Source organism: Phycodurus eques, chromosome 15, assembly GCF_024500275.1.
Source record: "Phycodurus eques isolate BA_2022a chromosome 15, UOR_Pequ_1.1, whole genome shotgun sequence".
NCBI lineage: Eukaryota > Metazoa > Chordata > Actinopteri > Syngnathiformes > Syngnathidae > Phycodurus > Phycodurus eques.
Window position 1 is genome coordinate 5164155 of NC_084539.1, and position 18439 is coordinate 5182593.

Below are 18439 nucleotides of genomic sequence, written 5' to 3' on the forward strand. Positions count from 1 at the left end.
TACAACAGAGGACTAAAATAAAAATCCACTGTATGTATACAGCTCCATGCCTTATATGACCATGCTATTAGTGCGCCCTCTTGTGTTTGATTGAACATGGCAAATGTCCATTGCGTGGGTGTACAGTAGTTTGCATTGGTGAAGAACAATATATTGGGAAGTATTTTCGGCCGTTTTAGACTTCAGTCTAATATGTAACCTTTTTCAGCCTGGCAGTACTGTGAATAACTACTACTGTACAGTAAATGCCGTATTGTTAAATCAATAGAAAATCACAGTTGTGCATTTGGGTGTTTCAAGAGAAATAATTAAGCAAGACTCTATGTTCGATAAAACAATAAAACATTACAATCACAATCATATTTCACAAATTGTATTATTTTATGTCTATACTAACGTTCTCCATAAAGGTGTAACAGTTCTGCATACAACATTTTCTTCCATATCTGTATCTACAGAGCCTCTAAGTCCAAATCTAAAATTGCACATATTTTACAGTAAGTGATATTCCATTTCACAGAAAGAAAACCATATTACACAGTCATACGCCCTCAAATCACTGAAGGACATCTGATTTTGAAACTCTTTAAGGCACACAAAAAGGTGAAACGATAGCAAGGGACAATATTTCCACAAACTGTTAAGTTTGGATGCAATGTAATAGTAAGCAAAAAACATTAATATAGTGGGAAAATAAATTAGATGTGTGAATGATTGAGAACATATTTGCCCAGGGATCCAGCCACTGAGAGAATTTGAACATTTACACAGAAAATAAAAGCAATTGTTAAATTAACACCATCAGTGATGTATTGTAGCAAAACCGAGCTGTACTGTATGTGTGATTTGGTGTGAAAGTCATACAGAATGCCACTTCTGATTGGGTTTACACGAAATGAAATGTCCTGAGCATGTAAATGCCTGTCGTTCACATCACACATATGCTATTGTGAGGTCTTAAACATGTATTGACATTGCGAGAGGTCATCGTCTTCTAAAGGCATGGCTTCCTGGAGAGCATCCACCATCTTTGTCTTCTCACTACAAAACAAGACCACCAACAGTTTTATTGAAAACAAGAAAAAAGAAAAAAAACACATTCATTTATGTTTACCAAAACCCATCCTTGATTCATTTTTTACATATTAAATAAAATAACACATCTTGGCTGATGGTTCAGGAGAATGCTGATATTTTTTCGGAAAATTGTGAAAAAGGAAAGAAGTCAAATAGAAAACCAAGCCAAACTAGATCCAGGTGAATTCTCAGGGCGTTGAATCGATAGCAACTGCACTGTTCTGGTGAGAGCAGTTGGACCAACCACAACAGTCCAGTTGCGATCGATTCAATGCCCTGAGAATGAAATGACCTGGATGAATGAGAATATTCACAGGCACTATAGACACAGGTGAAGATTTAAAATAAAACAAAAAGAAAAACAGGACACACAAGTAAAACCTCACCCTAGAGCTTTGGTACCTCACCTGAACCAACATTTCCTCCTCTACTCCATCTAACGGTTTCAATCATCTGTGTCCATGTTTGTAGTTGTGCCGTGTGTTTTAAGTGTGCATGTGTAATGCCCAGCGGGGAAAGCGAAAATGAAAGCGTGTGACCAATTTAATGCAGTTTTTTTTTTTTTTTTTGTCTGGACCCTTCTGATCTCATTCAGTGAGTCTGACCAACTTTGCTCATATTCATGCTCATGTTGAGTTCAGATGTGAGTAACAAGAGAAGGAAACTGAGGCCTGAAGCCTTTACAATGCATATACAGAACTTGTCCTTCAATATATAGTGGTGCCTTGAGATACAAGTGACCCGAATTTCACATTTTTCGAGATATGAGCCATCGTTCCGTCGATTATTTGCTATGAGTTGAGAGTGCAAACTTGAGATACAGTAGAAGTGTTGTATAGTGGCGGTGAACACAACACAACTCACTACGCAATAAGCAGCACTTGGGCAAATAATGAATATTATATAACATAATTCTTCAAAAAAGACTTCAAGCTATTAAACGCCACTTCCAGTTTTAGTTGACTATCAAACTAAATATAAAACATGCAGGATTACTGTAGACTGTGTATTTAAGACAGCCTAATACACGCATATCATAGCTTTTAGTCTGCTACCCTAATGCTAACGCTTCATGAGAAACACCATATATTGTTACTCAAGCTGTGACGTTTGGTTAAAGTCAGTTGTCACTATGTACAGTAGACTACTTCTATTTATTGCATACATTTTGTTGAATTTTTAAAAAATGATTATTATACTCCTAGAATAAAAAGACTACTGTAAGTGGTTTTACCCATAGTTAATTTCCTTTGAATGTGACCACTTTCTGTCAATAGATGAGAAAAGATTACCCCCACTTCTCCAGGCTTTCCACATTGCCTGGGAATAACTACTTAAAGAGGCCTGACAAACAGCTTCATATAAGCCTGAATGAGGTTTTGGCGGTTATGTAAGAGAAGTAGCGTAGAAAAACTCATGTTCAAATATTGAGTGGGAGCAGAGGTTCCAGGCTCACCAGAGTCAAACTGCCGAGATTTAAGAAGGTGGGAAAAACTCCCAGTAAATGAAGGAGCTTCCCAAGAAAGATTTTATGCGTGCAGAAAGGCAAGTGCTAGTTAAGTATTAAGATTGTGATATAGTATCCGGTTAAGTCAGACCTGAAATAAAAACACGCCAGTAAATTAATGTGGTTACATCACAGGATCCTTCAGTCGTGTGTTGCACTTGCACCACTGAAAATTGCGATCAAGTTTTGTTGATAGCTACTGTATATGCCATCATACAAAAGTTACCTGCATCTGCACACCATGAGAAATATTGTATTGTTACAAGGTAAGACTTGCTGACGAGGTTGATGAATTATAATAGCAGTCCGGCAGACTAGTCGTTATGTCATCTTGAGTTGATTGCATGTTACCTAATTTGGGTTAACTTTACAGCAACAAAAAATCAAGATAGCCCACAACAGTAACTGATTACAACAAATGTCATTTTTATACTGGCTTGCTGAAATGTTGTGCATTCCTCTCCATTGCTTTTCTGTCTATAGCTTAAAATGAATTGACACACATACACAAACACTCCTGTCTAAATTCCTTCATTGTATTTATTCATGCTACTTATTTAGTGTACTAATTAATTGTTTTTATTGTATTCCATACATTATTTCATTTTATTATAAAGTCTGACCTGGGACTAAGACTGCAACGAAGCTCAAGCTAGACGTCTTGTATGCATCACATTTTCCAGTTTTTTTAACGACAATCTTGTGTTTATCATCCATGTTGAATACACATTAACTTGATGTTAATTTTAATGTCATTAAATAAAAAAAGTAACACACATAAATTCACACATACACACACACAGAGACTTGAAGTGTGACCCCCCCCACGAAGGATAGGACAGAAATAATGTGTATTTCCTCCTTTCTTGTGTTTTTGTTTGTTTGTTTGTTTACATGTAAAAAAGTGATACATTTGTAGCCCTACAATATTTGTATTGGAGTTATCCTGTTGTTATATACTGTATAATGTCTCTCACCGGAATATCAGCCTAATGTTTCAACAGTAAACAACAAGTACACTAACAGGCACATTTTTTTAACTCACACAAAATCTCACTGATACAACTTCCCTCTGCAAAAGGTTGGCATGTGTATTTGGATGTTTTTAACCCAAATCAGGAATAGAAAGAACTGGAACACTTACGGAACATGCAGAGTGTTTATATGTGAAAAACGTCAAGCATGCAGATACTGTATTTGATGTATATTTCATACCAAGTAGACATCCAGTTCAGAGTCTGAGTGGCTTCTGATGAGAGCTGGCAGAGGATCTTCCAGTGCAATTGTTGAACTGGAGACTCGCCTGTGCTCACTGCAGCATAAATAAATGCAGGTCAAAACAAGCGCCACTGTGATCGTTCTAAAACTAAAGTGGAATTATATTTGAAGGTATTGTGGAGGTCCACAACCTGTTCACTATAGTATTTTTCTATGTGCATTGTTTACTCTACTGCAAAGAACAGCAATGTCCTTTTATAATTTATACAGTAAAAGGACCATGTATGCGACCTGCTATCAAGGTTCCCTTCATCAGTAGACTTGAACGTAACAGCAGATTTAGGTAGAAGATCTGGTTGCTTGGGGGAACTGTAAACTGATGGAAGAAGGAAACATCAGAAAATAAAATGTGAGATATTTCACAATGACTCGTGGATTAATTTTTGTTGTTGTTGGTGGTGTGGTTTGTAACGTTGTCATTGGTAGAGGAATGTCAATGAAGAACAACAGACAGTAAGAGACAGTAACATTTTCCCAAAATAACGTAGGGAATTACAATACAACACTTATTGTTACCTTCTAGGTTGTCCATGCTTTGTGCTTTCTTCTTCTCCCACTCATCCTTATGAGGAGAAAGTATTTCCTGAGAGGCTGACTTAACTGCACAGAAAGAAGTTCTTCTTCCTCTTAGATGTTCCTCTCAAAGCTATTCAACAAAAAAGTGCAAGTGTGTTAAGGAAACGCTTATTCTTTATCAAGGCTTTATAACACACACCATGATAGCCGAATAACTCACAGAGGATGCGTTTGAATACAACTGAGCCCATGAATTTCAGAAATCTGTCTGCATAGAAATTGGGCCTGTGAACTGACACCGTGTCCTGAAAAGCAAGGAAAAATGAAAATCAGTCTCTCTCTCTCTCTCTCTCTCTCACTTTCTCTGTCTCTGTCTCAATGTCTCTCTCTCTCTCTATCTCTCTGTCTCTCTCTCTCTCTGTCTCTCTCGCTGTCTCTGTCGCTGTCTCTGTCGCTGTCTCTCTCTCTCTTTGTCTCTCTGTTTCTGTCTCGCTGTCGCTGTCTCTGTCTTGTTCTCTCTGTCTCGCTCTCTCTCTCTCTCTCTGTCGCTCTCTCTCTCTGTCTCTCTTGCTGTCTCTGTCGCTGTCTCCCTCTCTCTGTCTCTGTTGCTGTCTCTGTCTCTCTCGCTCTCTGTCTGTCTCGCTGTCTCGCTGTCTCTCTCTCAGTCTCTGTCTCTGTTTCGATGTCTCTCGCTGTCTCTCTCTCTCTGTCTATCTCTTTCTCTCTGTCTCTCTGTCTCTCTGTCTTGCTGTATCTCTCTCTCTCTCTCTCTCTCTGTCTCTCTCGCTGTCTCTGTCGCTGTCTCTCTCTCAGTCTCAGTCTCTGTTTCGATGTCTCTCGCTGTCTCTCTCTCTCTGTCTCTCTGTCTCTCTGTCTCGCTGTCTCTCTCTCTCTCTCTGTCTCTCTCACTGTCTCTGTCGCTGTCTCTCTCTCTCTCTCTGTCTCTGTTGCTGTCTCTGTCTCTGTCTCTCTCGTTCTCTCTCGTTCTCTCTGTCTCCTGTCTCACTGTCTCTCTCTCAGTCTCTGCCTCTGTTTCGCTGTCTCTCGCTGTCTCTCTCTCTCTGTCTCTCTCTGTCTCTAGCTCTCTCTCTCTGTCTCTCTGTCACTGTCTCTCTGTCTCTGTCTCTCTCTCTCTCTGTCACTCTCTCTCTCTCTCTCTCTCATTCTGTCACTCACAGACACACACACGATTGAAAATATGTGATGGTACATACCCCATCATGTACAAGAGATTTCCAGGAATGTTCCATCTTCTTAATGAACCTGACAATGAAAATTATGTATTACATCATCCACATTACGAATACTAAACACAATATAGACGGTGTGTTCATGAGAGGCACTGTAAACCTGTAGGACTGAAGGATGTCGATGATTCCTAAAAAGATGAGGAGGTTTTCATCTTTATGCTTGGCCGGAATTCCACCAAATCTGAAATGAAGAGATTTGCTAAATTAATCCACTTAATTTGCTCCAGGATCTGTGAATGGAAGATGCTCCTTTGGCTATAGATATTCATGAATTTGTAAAAACTGATTTACAAAAGTTTCCTCACGTGTCATCATCTGCCACTGGTTCTGGGTCCTTCACAGTCCCCTGGATAGATTCCAGGGCAGTGGAGTAGAGAACCTTCTGTCCTTTCCTGCTGTCACGTCTGCTCTCTCTGCCCTTCACCTTGTGGTCTAAAACATGGATACCCAGAAGAAGGCTGTAGTCCATGATCTTGAAGCTCTCTAAAACCTAAAAAGAAGAACAACTAGCAGTTGAATACTGAATTTTATTCATTTTAAAGTTGAAATTGAAGCCAAGGGAAGCGTGGTGAATGAGTGGTTAGCCCATCTGCCTCACAGCAATGTCCTTTTATATATTTGATGTTTGGGGGCGGCCTGCGGCCGTTCCTGTGTAGAGTTTGCATGTTTGCACCCTGCTTGCGTGTTTTTTTTCCGGGTACTGCTGCTTTCTCCCACATTCCAAGAACATATATGTTAATCAAATACTCTAAATTGTTAATTGTTGTGAATGTGAATGGATATTTGTTTACAAGTGCTCTGCTCCTAGCTGGTGACCAGTCCAGGGTGTACCCCGCCTCTCGCCCAAAGTCCGTTGGGATCGACTTCAACTCACCTGCGACCATCATGAGGGTAAGAAAATGGATGAAAGTAGAGAAATAGGTGTGCTCTTGGGCTGGTTCTATTGCTGAGACGACCCTAATTGTAATTTGTTTTTACAGTCCTTTTATAATTATGTGAATCAAAGTACAATGCACATCAGACTTTTAAATAATCTCCCGACTGTCCAATAAAAGATCAGGTCTAAATTAAGTGGATTTATTATGTAACTACTGTACATGCCAAACAACACTTTTGTACAACCAAGCCTTAATCCCTCCGGGCAGATCGTAGTCACAAAGAATCACTGTACTTGAAAACAAAGACTTCCTTGAGCTAGGATCTATTACCTAATACAATGAGGTCAGATGAGCCAGTTTGTGCTGCAGAGTTCAGCTTGATCATATAAGTAATATGCTTAGTTCTACCACGTCTTAATCCTCTTGGGCCAACATACAGCTCTTGCATGCAGCTCTGCATGCAGCCCTTAGGTAGCCTTGGTGTGGCTTGACTGTCAGACAGTCAACCCTTGTGCCTGTCATCAGAGATTGTCAAGACACAGAAATTTTGCAAAGAGAGGCTTTATCAATCTGCTGCATCCTGTGCTTACTTAAACGGAAAGGCTTGTGGCGGTATTAGCAGCCCTAAATGTGGCAAAATAACAAATGCCACATGCAGGTTTGTCACTCTTGCCAAAAGACTCACGAATATTGAACTAATCTTGTGCATAAAACACGGTTGACTTAAGGTCCCTGTGAAGTGAAAATGAATGTCTTCTAAATTTGACACACCACAGAGAAGGAGGTTGTTAACAACCCTGCCAAATTTGAATGATTAAAAAAAAAATCATCACGTATATAAAATAAGTGCCCCTGCGATTGGCTGGTGACTGGTTCAGAGTGTACCCCGCCTCCCGCCCAAAGATAGCTGGGATAGGCTCCAGCAGCCCGTGACCCTAGTGAGGATAATTTGTAAAAAAATTGATGGATATGGAAAATTAATGGAATAACAATAATAATAGAAGCACATCATTTGTACAAATAGCCTTTCGAGTCATACTTGTAGTGCATCTTCATGGCAATAACATTATCATTACTATTATTATTATCCATCCATCCATCCATGCCTGCTATGTTTGTAGGTAAAAATAAATAAAATAAATAAATATATATATATGAAACGCACCCGGCAGTCTCTCTGCAGAGTCTTCATCAAGGCGCTGTGGGTCTCTGCATCAAAGCACAAGCCTTCATGCATCTCTTGGAAATCCAAGTCTTTGAATGTAGGTGAAGACTTTGTGCGCTCTTTGCGTGAAGCGCGCCGTTTGTACGAGGAGCCTTTCAGGTCGTACTTGTAGTGCATCTTCATGGCACGTGGCAGGACATTGTTCATCACCACCACACGGACAGTGACGGCACCACACTGAATGCAGTAAAGGCCATAGAACTTCGGTAGCAAAGTCCTCGGGTTCTGATTCAAGTTCTACAGAAGTGAAAGCAAACATTTTCAATTAAAGATGTAATCAAATAAATACTGTATGTTGGGTTTGGCAAAAATAAAAAGATGCTGATAATCAGATGTAGGTGACATGTTAAATTTATGGCCCTAACATTGCTGTCAAACATCTCATCAACATGCAGCCAAGCTGAGCCATTTCTTTCCATCCATTCATCCATCCATCCATCCATCCATTTTCTTTTACCGCTTATCCTTACTCGGGTTGTGGGCTGCTGGAGCCTATCCCAGCTATCTTCAGGCGGGAGGCGGGGTACACCCTGAACCGGGCGCCAGCCAATCGCAGGGCACATAGAAACAAACAACCATTCGCACTCACATTCACCCCTACGGGCAATTTAGAGTCTTCAATCAACCTACCACGCATGTTTTTGGGATGTGGGAGGAAACCGGAGTGCCCAGAGAAAACCCACTTACGCACGGGGAGAACATGCAAAAGCCACACAGGCGGGGCCGGTATTTGGACCCCGGTCCCCAGAACTGTGAGGCAGATGTGCTAACCAGTCGTCCACCGTGCTGGCGCATTTCTTTCCATATTATCCAGATTTTCTATTTCTCTCTTTAATATACAATATTTGTGTATAGAAGCGCAAATACACTATAGGGACAAAAGTTTTGGTTATCTTAATATGAATTGCTATTCCTCAGCAAACCAAAAAACCTTAGACCAGGGGTCACTGACATGGTGCCTGCAGGCACCAAGTAGCCTGCAAGCACCAAATGAGTAGCCCCTGGGATTATTTTGAAAATAGCTCAGCAGTGATGGGACATTGTGATTTCCTAGGAATTTAGGTAGAAGTGATCATTTGAAAATGTAAACAGTTGCAGAAATTCTTTATTGATTTGTATCTGTTTCCTCCCAAAAATAACTAATCATTGTTAATAAATGTAAGAAATCATTACCATAATCAGCATCTTCAATGTGTATCATTAATTCATCAACGCAAATTCGTTATAGGTGTATAAAACTCATAGGTCTTTGCATTAGTCGGTACCCAAGAAGCAGCTCCCAGTTTCAAAATGGTTGGTAACCCCTGCCTTCGACAATCACACTCTATGATTCTCTGTGTCTCAATGCATGTGTTCAAAGAGTGAACAAATTGTTTGTTTGTTTGTATGTGCCCTGCGATTGGCTGGCAACCAGTTGAGGGTGTACCCCGCCTCCTGCCCGATGATAGCTGGGATAGGCTCCAGCACGCCCGCGACCCTTGTGAGGATAAGCAGCTCATAAAATGGATGGATGGATAATATATATTTATTCACCATGTAGTAGCCAGGAAGCAGCTTCTGCAGAAACTCTGCCTCTTTATGTTGCACAGTCTTGATAATGAACTCATCATCACTGGTAAGGTAAAACCAGGAACTGCTGGCACCAGGGTTGGACAGCTCAATCAGAGGCTCATTACAGATGGAATACTGAAAATCACAATTATACAGAAGCCTTATCTCAACACACTGTCATGATCAAATAATGATGATCTCGAGCCTTTGTAGGGGTTCTAAATCACAAGACCCCTAAAAATAACACTGTTGACAGTAGTAATTATAATGCATCATTTAATGTTTTATCACTATACAATATCCTGTACACTGTACTGTTTAGCTTACCATTATGATTAGGGGCTGAGCACCCCAAAAATTCAGATCCGGTATTTACTGTACCTCTGGATCAGGTTAATGAAATGAATCCAGTTGGGTACCAAATCTCACCAGATAATCGTCTGGTTTGATGCCAAAGAGTTCACGAAAGTAGCGGAATGCCAGTGGTGCATATGTTTTGAGGCGGAAGTCGGGGTAGTGATGTGCTGGAGTCATGTTGCTGCCCTCACTGGAAAACAAAATGGAATTGTAAATGAGCTGTTAGTTGAGGTTATCTAGAGCAGTTGGTTTCCCAAAGATGCATTTTGCTTTTGGGGTTTTCAAATGTCATTTTCAAGAAATAACAAAGAAAGGAGAAAAGAAAACACTTTACTTAAGACAAATGTGTTTTCTTAAAACACATGATTTATTTCTTGGCTTATTAGTTTGAGTTGAAACAAAAGTACCTCGGCAAGAAGACACTCTCTACCACAGAGAAATCCTGCATGAGAACATCTCTGTCAGGTTTGGAGCTCAGGTTTCCCACAGCGTAACCTATAGCCAGCTGGATGGCTCCTTTTAGGGCAGCTGGTGTGGGCTGAAAGAACCAGAACAATGCTAAAATGCAGTCATTTGAAGTCATTTATCCATCCATTTTCCGTACCACTTATCTTCACGAGGGTCGCGGGCATGCCAGAGCCTATCCCAGCTATCTTTGGGTAACATACCCTGAACTGGTCGCCAGCCAATTCAGAGCAATTTAGAGCAAATTTAGAGTGCTCACTTAACCTTCCATCCATCCATTTTCTGAGCCGCTTCTCCTCACTAGGGTCGCGGGTATGCTGGAGCCTATCCCAGCTATCATCGGGCAGGAGGCGGGGTACACCCTGAACTGGTTGCCAGCCAATCGCAGGACACATACAAAAAAACAACCATTCGCGCTCACATTCATACCTACGGGCAATTTAGAGTTGCCAATCAACCTACCATGCATGTTTTTGGGATGTGGGAGGAAACCGGAGTGCCCGGAGAAAACCCATGCAGGCACGGGGAGAACATGCAAACTCCACACAGGCGGGGCCGGGGATTGAACCCCGGTCCTCAGAACTGTGAGGCAGACGCTCTAACCAGTCGCTCACCGTGCCGCCCTCACTTAACCTAACATGCATTTTTTTGGAATGTGGGAGGAAACCGGAGTACCTGGAAAAAACCCACGCAGGCAAGGGGAGAACATGCAAACTCCACACAAGTGAGGCCAGAATTGAACCCGGGTCCTCAGAACTGTGAGGCAGATGTGCTAACCAGTCATCCACCGTGCCGCCGTAAGTCATTTAGTTTACATTTAAATTAATCTTTCAATTCCCAGCAGAAAGTGACCGTGTTGTCTCACTGTATGACCGAGTCTACGTGAAAAAAAAAAAAGCGCTTTGGGCCGCCACAATTCAATACTACAAATTGAAAATACTATTCTTTTAGGGAGCTTGTCAGCCATTGGCCCTTCGAATCATCATCACTTTTCTGCCCCTTACAGCGCAAGATAATAGTGCTCAGTTTTGATCTGAGTCTAAGATGCATTCATTTAATGACGTGTCTGTTATTGTGGTATATAAGCTCACTATAGTCTGGCACTAAAGTTGGTGATTGTCAGAATGACAAAATTTATTTTTGTGCCTATTACAAGAATGAATTTGAAACATTACATTGAAGTAACATTTACAACTTAATTTTGGTTTATCATATATGTATGCTCAAATTCTTAACATTTCTTTCGTTCAAGTGATAATGGTAAAAAGGAGCATTCCCAACCATTTCAACAAACTGCTCTACAAGATATACTGTAATAATATTAAATATTGATTGGTCTACCAAATGATAAGATACATTTTTGTTGATTTAATTGTAAAATTGTTTTGTAGGTCCCTGAAATTTCTCAACAATTAAAAGCAGCATACCTGATGCAAAATAATTAGAGGTGCAACAATTAATCAAATAATCAACAACTAATCTATTATCAAATTAATTTAACTGTTTTGATCATCAATTCATCATTTAGAGATCTTGTTTAACTTAAAACTGTTCAATTTCAGCCTCTTAACAGTCAATATTGTCCAATGTTTGTAGTCCTCCATGAGAGCAGACAGATTTTATTTTTGATGCATCAAAATAAGACATTGCAAACATCTGCTTTTACTTAGGAAAACAATGACAACATTTCTTAACATGTTTACAGACCACACCATTGAATGAATCATCATCAATTTGTGTTTTTGCATTTTCTACGCTGTCAATTTGAACTAATGTCCTGTCGAATGAAGGGATCAAGTTAAAAAAGTTTTTTACCCAACTCACTGATTAATTAAAAAAAAAATAATCGACAGATTAATCCATCCATCTGTTTTCTGTACCGCTTCTCCTCACTTGGGTCGCGGGCGTGCTGGAGCCTATCCCAGCTATCTTCAGGTGAGAGGCGGGGTACACCCTAAACTGGTCGCCACCAAATCGCAGGGCACATATAAACAAACAACCATTTGCACTCACATTCACACCTACGGGCAATTTAGAATCTTCAATCAATCTACCATGGATATTTTTGAGATGTGGGAGGAAACTGGAGCCCCCAGAGAAAACACACGCAGGCACGGGGAGAACATGCAGACTCCACACAGGCGGGGCCGGGATTTGAACCCCAGTCCTCAGAACTGTGAGGCAGATGTGCTAACATTGCCGCCCGACAGATTAATCGATTATTAAAATAAATGTTAGCAAAAATCATAAAAAAAACTTAATTTCCATTTCATACATTTTAGACAAGAATGTGTTTGATACCAAAAATGTATCACCAAATGTTTGAAAAATTATTTGTTGTGTTTGAAATGATACATAACTGCACCCTGTGTTTGCTTGTTTTTAAATTGGGCTTGAATGAGATATAAAGATAATTTAATGTACTTAATCTAGACTAAATATCACAATCATCCACTTACCTTTTTGTGATCTTTTGTCACTTTGGAGGCACGGCTTCCTTTCCCTGAACTGATTATGCTGCTGGCTGACATCTTTCAATGAGACAGAACTTACAACGTAAATGATAAGGGGGAAGTTAGGATGAGGCACACCAGGTTCCTCTTTACCATCAGTGACGCCTTGAATGGAAATTACTGGAACTGCATTTTCCCGATGAAGTGCTCCTGTAGAGAGAAGAAGAGTCACACAGTGTGGAATAATCTCAGTACAATACAGTCCTCTTTATGTTCTGGAGAACAGTTCTTTACCCTCTAGATCTTACAAAATTGTGCAGCGCTTTCAGTCCAGGGCACAGCTTTCTGCGTTGTGAGGGTCCTTCAGTGTTTGTGTCCCTCTTTAGCCCATGAAGCCGTCACAAAAAAACCTTGATCCCAGTTAAGAAGGATTGGCAAAAAAAAAAAAAAAAAAGTTGCTTACCCAATCCCCCCGTTTTATAACAGAGGAAACAGAATGTTTAGATAACATACTCATGCATTATCTCAGAGGCAAGGACATAAAATGGCAACAACAAAAAACATTTCTGATTAAATGCCCTAATAAAGACTAAGTAGTGGCCTCAGACGATTTGATTTTGTACTCTCGCAGGGGCAGTTTCCAGTCATATTTATTACATCATTTTAACAATTACATTTTAAACCAATAATAAAAAAAAAATAATGTCTCTAATATCTATTTTAGACTGACTTTAAGCTTTTCATGAACTGCCCTAGAAACAAGCAATGATGTTAAATGGTGTAGATTTATGTTCTTAGCACTAAGATCCAGTATTCGTCAATGGACGCCACATACAGGTAATAATACATTATAATTGTCCCACAACAATTTAGTACAGAATCATATGAGAAGTAACACATTAGGATTTTATATCCACAATGAATAGCACAATTACTGTGGCTAGTGCGAGTTTTATGTGCTTGAAGTGCAACCCCTGCACCGCCAAACAATTGTGAATCCTTAAGAAACATACTACATAAAAATGATAGATATGTTGTAGTGAATCATAATAATTTGCCATAAGAATGCTCTATTTTTCGATCATTTCAAAACATTCATGAAACGTGTTAATAAACAAGTTTTAAATATAACCCCAAATAAGCTCAATGGGTGAAGAGGAAATCGTGGCGGCAGATGAACTCAGACGTTGATAAATAAACAACAAGATAGGAAACCTCAAAAGCTATATTTGCCATGAACAGAAAGTCACAGGAACCAGAGTACGACAAGAAATCCTTCGAGCAGCAAGCAACCACACGGAACATTGAGCTCGAGCTGCATAACACACAACAAGGTGTTAATATGAAGTGAACAAAAACAGGGAGCTACAATATATAAAGAACATAATTACAAAAAAAAGACAGGTAGGGAAGACACAAGGAAAGGTAAGAATATAATTGCCGAGGGTGAATATTGTTTATACAGATTAGCAGCTTACTTCAATGAATGGTCTGAACGCCCTGTAACAATTGGTTTCAGGTTTCCTCAGTAGCAAACATGATAAACTGAGTGACACAGTAACAAAAGGGTATGGTTTAAAAAAAACAACAAAAAAACATGGAGTTTATGGTAAGGGCCTGAGTGCGGACCTGATTAATGAAAGGAATACATGGATATGTTACAAAAATAAAGTTCTTATTGTGGCTGATTACACACAACTACTTACCAAATCTCAGACTTCCCCCTGTTTATTGTGTGAATCAGATTTGTTTCAAGTTGGTCACTGTTTATAAACATGTACGTAACGTAAACAACGTCAAATTCAACCTGTTTGTATAAAAAGTAACGAACTGCACTTTGCATAACTTGCAGCATTTTGGTTACTTTAAAGCTTATTTTATATCCCTCACCTTAAGCTATGAACCGCTGTGGAAGGGCGGCAACTTATTCTATTTGCATAACATTTTAGGCATATCCAACATTGTGCAGTGTTTTGTATGAGTATAACATTTTTGGGGCAGTGGGCTGTTACTTTGGCCCATTGCCGCTCATGGTTCTGTCCCATTATGAACAATAAAACGCTTTTTATGATCCATCAATCTACAGTATATATTTCTATACCGCTTGTTCAAGATATGTGGGGAGCTATCCCATCGGTCTTCATTCGAAAGGCAGACTTTAATTGAACCCATATCTCTGCACGGAAATCAGGTAAGTAAACTACTTTAGGGCCTACCATCAGTGATGCATATTATATGACATTTTATTTGCCTATGAAATTGTAACGAGACCATTTTTGAAAGATGTGTTAAAGAATATGCTTGTAATGCACAGTGAATGTGGAGATAGGTGTGTTTTTACTTGTTTTGGTTTGACAGGTATCGGAATTCTGATAACCTGCTTCAGTTCTTATGATGTACTGTAGGTGACGAGCACTTCCTCTTGCTACACTACTGTCAAATTATCTTCCGTATGGCTGGCAGAAAATGATTATCGTTAGTAAGAGGAAATCTGACGACAATTTTAAGTTATTTGCAAAGTGTCCCAAATGACTCCTCATTATTTATAATAAGTAGAAAGTCTCATGAATGAGCAATAATAAATGTTGTCTTACCTAAAGAGGCTTGGTTTAATGAAGAAAGTCAGAGAACGTCATATGAGACAAACTCTGCTGCAGGCTGACTGTGGTGAGAAGCCAAATACTGCAATGACTTCTTCACCACTTCCTCCCTCTCTCTCTCTCTCTCTCTCTCTCTCTCTCTCTCTCTCTCTCGCTCTCTCTCGCTCTCTCTTTGTCTCTCCACTTACCTGTTGCACTTCATAAGGCAAGCTAGGTGTCAGTGGAAGGCCAGAGATTTCACAGCCTTCTCTCAAGCTCCTGTTTTATTTTCTGTAGTACAGATCCTTTTCAGTGTCGTGAAAAAGATGAGCGAGACTATCTCACCCTGGATTATCGGGCTAACACATAGAGACAGACAACCAATCACACTCACATTCAAGCGTACAGTCAAATTAGACTTTAATGATCCTAACAAACATGTTTTTTGGTATGCGGGAGGAATCTGTAACAGAAAAGCACGTGCATAATAAGGTCCACGTTGGCGTACTGTAGATTTGGACTCGGAAGCTTGTTGATGTGAAGAAACGCTCACTCACAGTTTTGTCCATCTATCCATCGCTCCATCTATCCACCAATCCATCCATTTTCTGCAGAGCTTGTCCCGATGAGGGTTGCGGGTGAGCTGCCGCCTATCCCAGCTGACTTTGGGCGAGAAGGCAGCACACTCTGGACTTAGCACGAGCTAATCAGGGCACATACAAGCACAGAAGCATTCACACTCATGTTCACGCTGGGTGTCACACCTCATTCAATTGCCACTCATTGGCTTTTAGGGGCCATGCACAGTCTAATATGAAGTGTAGTGGGCCAGACAGGTTAAATAATTGCAGAATTTGTTGTTTTCCCCTTTGTCTTAATACATAGCCGTACAAATACATTAGGAACACCTCTTTATTTCATGAACTATACTTTTACAAAACATTAAAAACGACCTCAGATTTTTTTGCTTCAGTTTTTGTCCATGTTTTCATCACCTGCCTTGTAAATACATAAACATACATACATAAAACATAAAATATATAGATTTTATGGCATTGCATGGACAATAGCACAATTCCACAGCCACAATGTAGTATATATTGTAGCATCTGACCAGACGTTGAGAGGATCGATCTCTAATGTACACGAGATGGGTCACTGTCAACCATAACCACGCCAAAATAAAAACAGCGGACAAGGCTGCCTGCTTAGACATTTGACCCACTACAGAGAAGTGTGTTGTTAACAACCCTGCCAAATTGAAATGTTTGTTGTCTAAAATGAGGCACGTTTCTGCTCTCAAACACTATGGGTGTGTGCGCTGAAACCCCACCCTGCTCAACTGTTAGCTTTCAATCAAATACCACTATGCTTTGCATCAATCCTATGCCTACACATCCCTACATATTTGAGCCTCGAAAATATATCCGCTTAAAGCCTCCAGTGGCTGGAATACACTGTATCCCACCGAGGGCGTCACAAGGCTTTCCATGCCACGACAAGGGGTGCTAGCCACCAGCTAGCTCACAAGCTAACCGGGGCGCTTCTCCATAGTTGGCCGACGGGCAGGCAACAGGCTTGTCCGCGGCCTCACCTCCTAGCTTGGTGTTATGTCCAAGCTGGACATGTGGGTCCACATAACATAGACACATCAGGAAAAGTTAACCGTTTATTAAACACAGCGGCACGTGTTATTCAGCCTGTGGCGCCCACCTTACATGGGAGACATTTGAGCATATACTTCCTGCTTGTTATGTACCCACAATGCTTTGCGTTGTAGCAGCCAAAATAACACAAAATAGATAACATTTGGGAATATAAATAATGTCACCGAGCTGTTCTGTAAATTTTGGCATCCAGGAAAATTAATATTTGGGGTGTAGACATGCAGTAACTAGCTGCACTCTGTCGTGGTAGAAATGTGGCAAGTAATTGAAACTGAGTAACATCTGCCTCACAGTTCTGACGGCCCAGGTTGAAATCTGGCCTCGCCTGTGTGGAGTTGGCATGTTCTCCCCGTGCCTGCGTGGGTTTTCTCCGGGTACTCTGGTTTCCTCCCACATCCCACTCTAAATTGTCGTAGTTGTGAATGTGAGTGCGGATGGTTGTTTGTTTGTATATGCCTTGCGATTGGCTGGCAACCTGTTCCGGGTGTACCTCGCCTCTCACCCAGAGTCAGCTGGGATTGGCTCCAGCACGTCCGGCCCCCTAGTGAGGATAAGCGGTACGGAAAATGAATGAATAACTCACAATTGTCGGATAACAATTATGTTTTCTTATATAGCGGGGGACGGGGTCCTCATGCCGGAGTCGAAGTGTGTCAATAGGCACAGTTTTTTTCCATGACAAAAAAATACGGAAAACTGAAAGGTGAAAAACAGTTTGAAGCGCATCTCCAAATCGGATCACTATACATAGTTGTCAGTCTTCGCACAGGTTTTCAGCAGTTATCTTCCAACTTGTATTGAGAATGAAATTTCTTAATTCACTTTACAGGGCCTTTGCCTTCTGCTCTACACCCACAGGCTCCCCCTTCTTATCTCAAGGTCTACAATCACAAACCAGGGCGATACACATCTCGTAGCCGATACACATCTCGTTGCCGATACACACGGTATGCCACAAATGTTATTTCAGGTTTATTTCTGACCTCTAGACCCACACCCACCATATGTTCTATTTTAAAGTGCCTAAAGTAGAGTAAAGTAGCAATCCATCAGTAATCATCTCATAAGTAATCTGAGCAGCATTTCAGCTCACTGAGTTTTACTAGTACTGTCAGCAGACAATAAGTAAATACAGTAAATGCAACAGTTTCAAATTGGTCAATGTAATGAAGATTAACAGACGATTGAAATGGTGAGTGAGACTCCATTTTATCGATAAATTAAGGTAATAATGTCTCCTTATTCTTTTTTTTCCATTACCCCCCCAAAATGAATTAATCTACCTTACAACCTAACCTTATTTTTGTGTTATTTTGATTTCATTTTCAGTTATTCCCTTGGTTTTCCCTCATTTGTTCCTCAGCAAAACACTATATATTTTCTTCTTTTTCTGTTATGTATTCTTAATATATACTTTCTTAGCCTCTACCTCCAAATCTTTTTGACCCTCTCTCTATTGTCCCCTAAGTGGGTCAGAGTTCAAATCGCTGGAGGTTTGTTTGGGAACACCAGAGGGGACAGGATGCCTGCTTGTTGACAGTCAGCTGGTTTGAGGCCATCGGCTCAGTCCTTCAAGATTCAATATGTAACCTTTGTCACATTTGGCAAGGGAACAGCTACTGTATAAGAACGATTC

At 40.4% G+C, this 18439-nt stretch overlaps 1 protein-coding gene across 1 annotated transcript; it reads right to left on the reverse strand.

Moving 5' to 3' along the window:
- Positions 1 to 357: 357 nt before the first annotated feature.
- Positions 358 to 15328, reverse strand: LOC133413995 (phosphatidylinositol 4-phosphate 5-kinase type-1 beta-like). The gene is given in 17 exon segments (XM_061698993.1): positions 358 to 1041; positions 3800 to 3896; positions 4094 to 4178; positions 4379 to 4467; positions 4469 to 4508; positions 4599 to 4683; positions 5593 to 5641; positions 5729 to 5809; positions 5934 to 6118; positions 7672 to 7968; positions 9265 to 9417; positions 9712 to 9829; positions 10047 to 10177; positions 12564 to 12635; positions 12711 to 12767; positions 12852 to 12967; positions 15152 to 15328. Coding segments are annotated over 15 exon segments (1488 nt in total). The 5' UTR covers positions 12714 to 12767; positions 12852 to 12967; positions 15152 to 15328; the 3' UTR covers positions 358 to 1038.
- Between the last annotated feature and the right edge of the window lie 3111 nt (positions 15329 to 18439).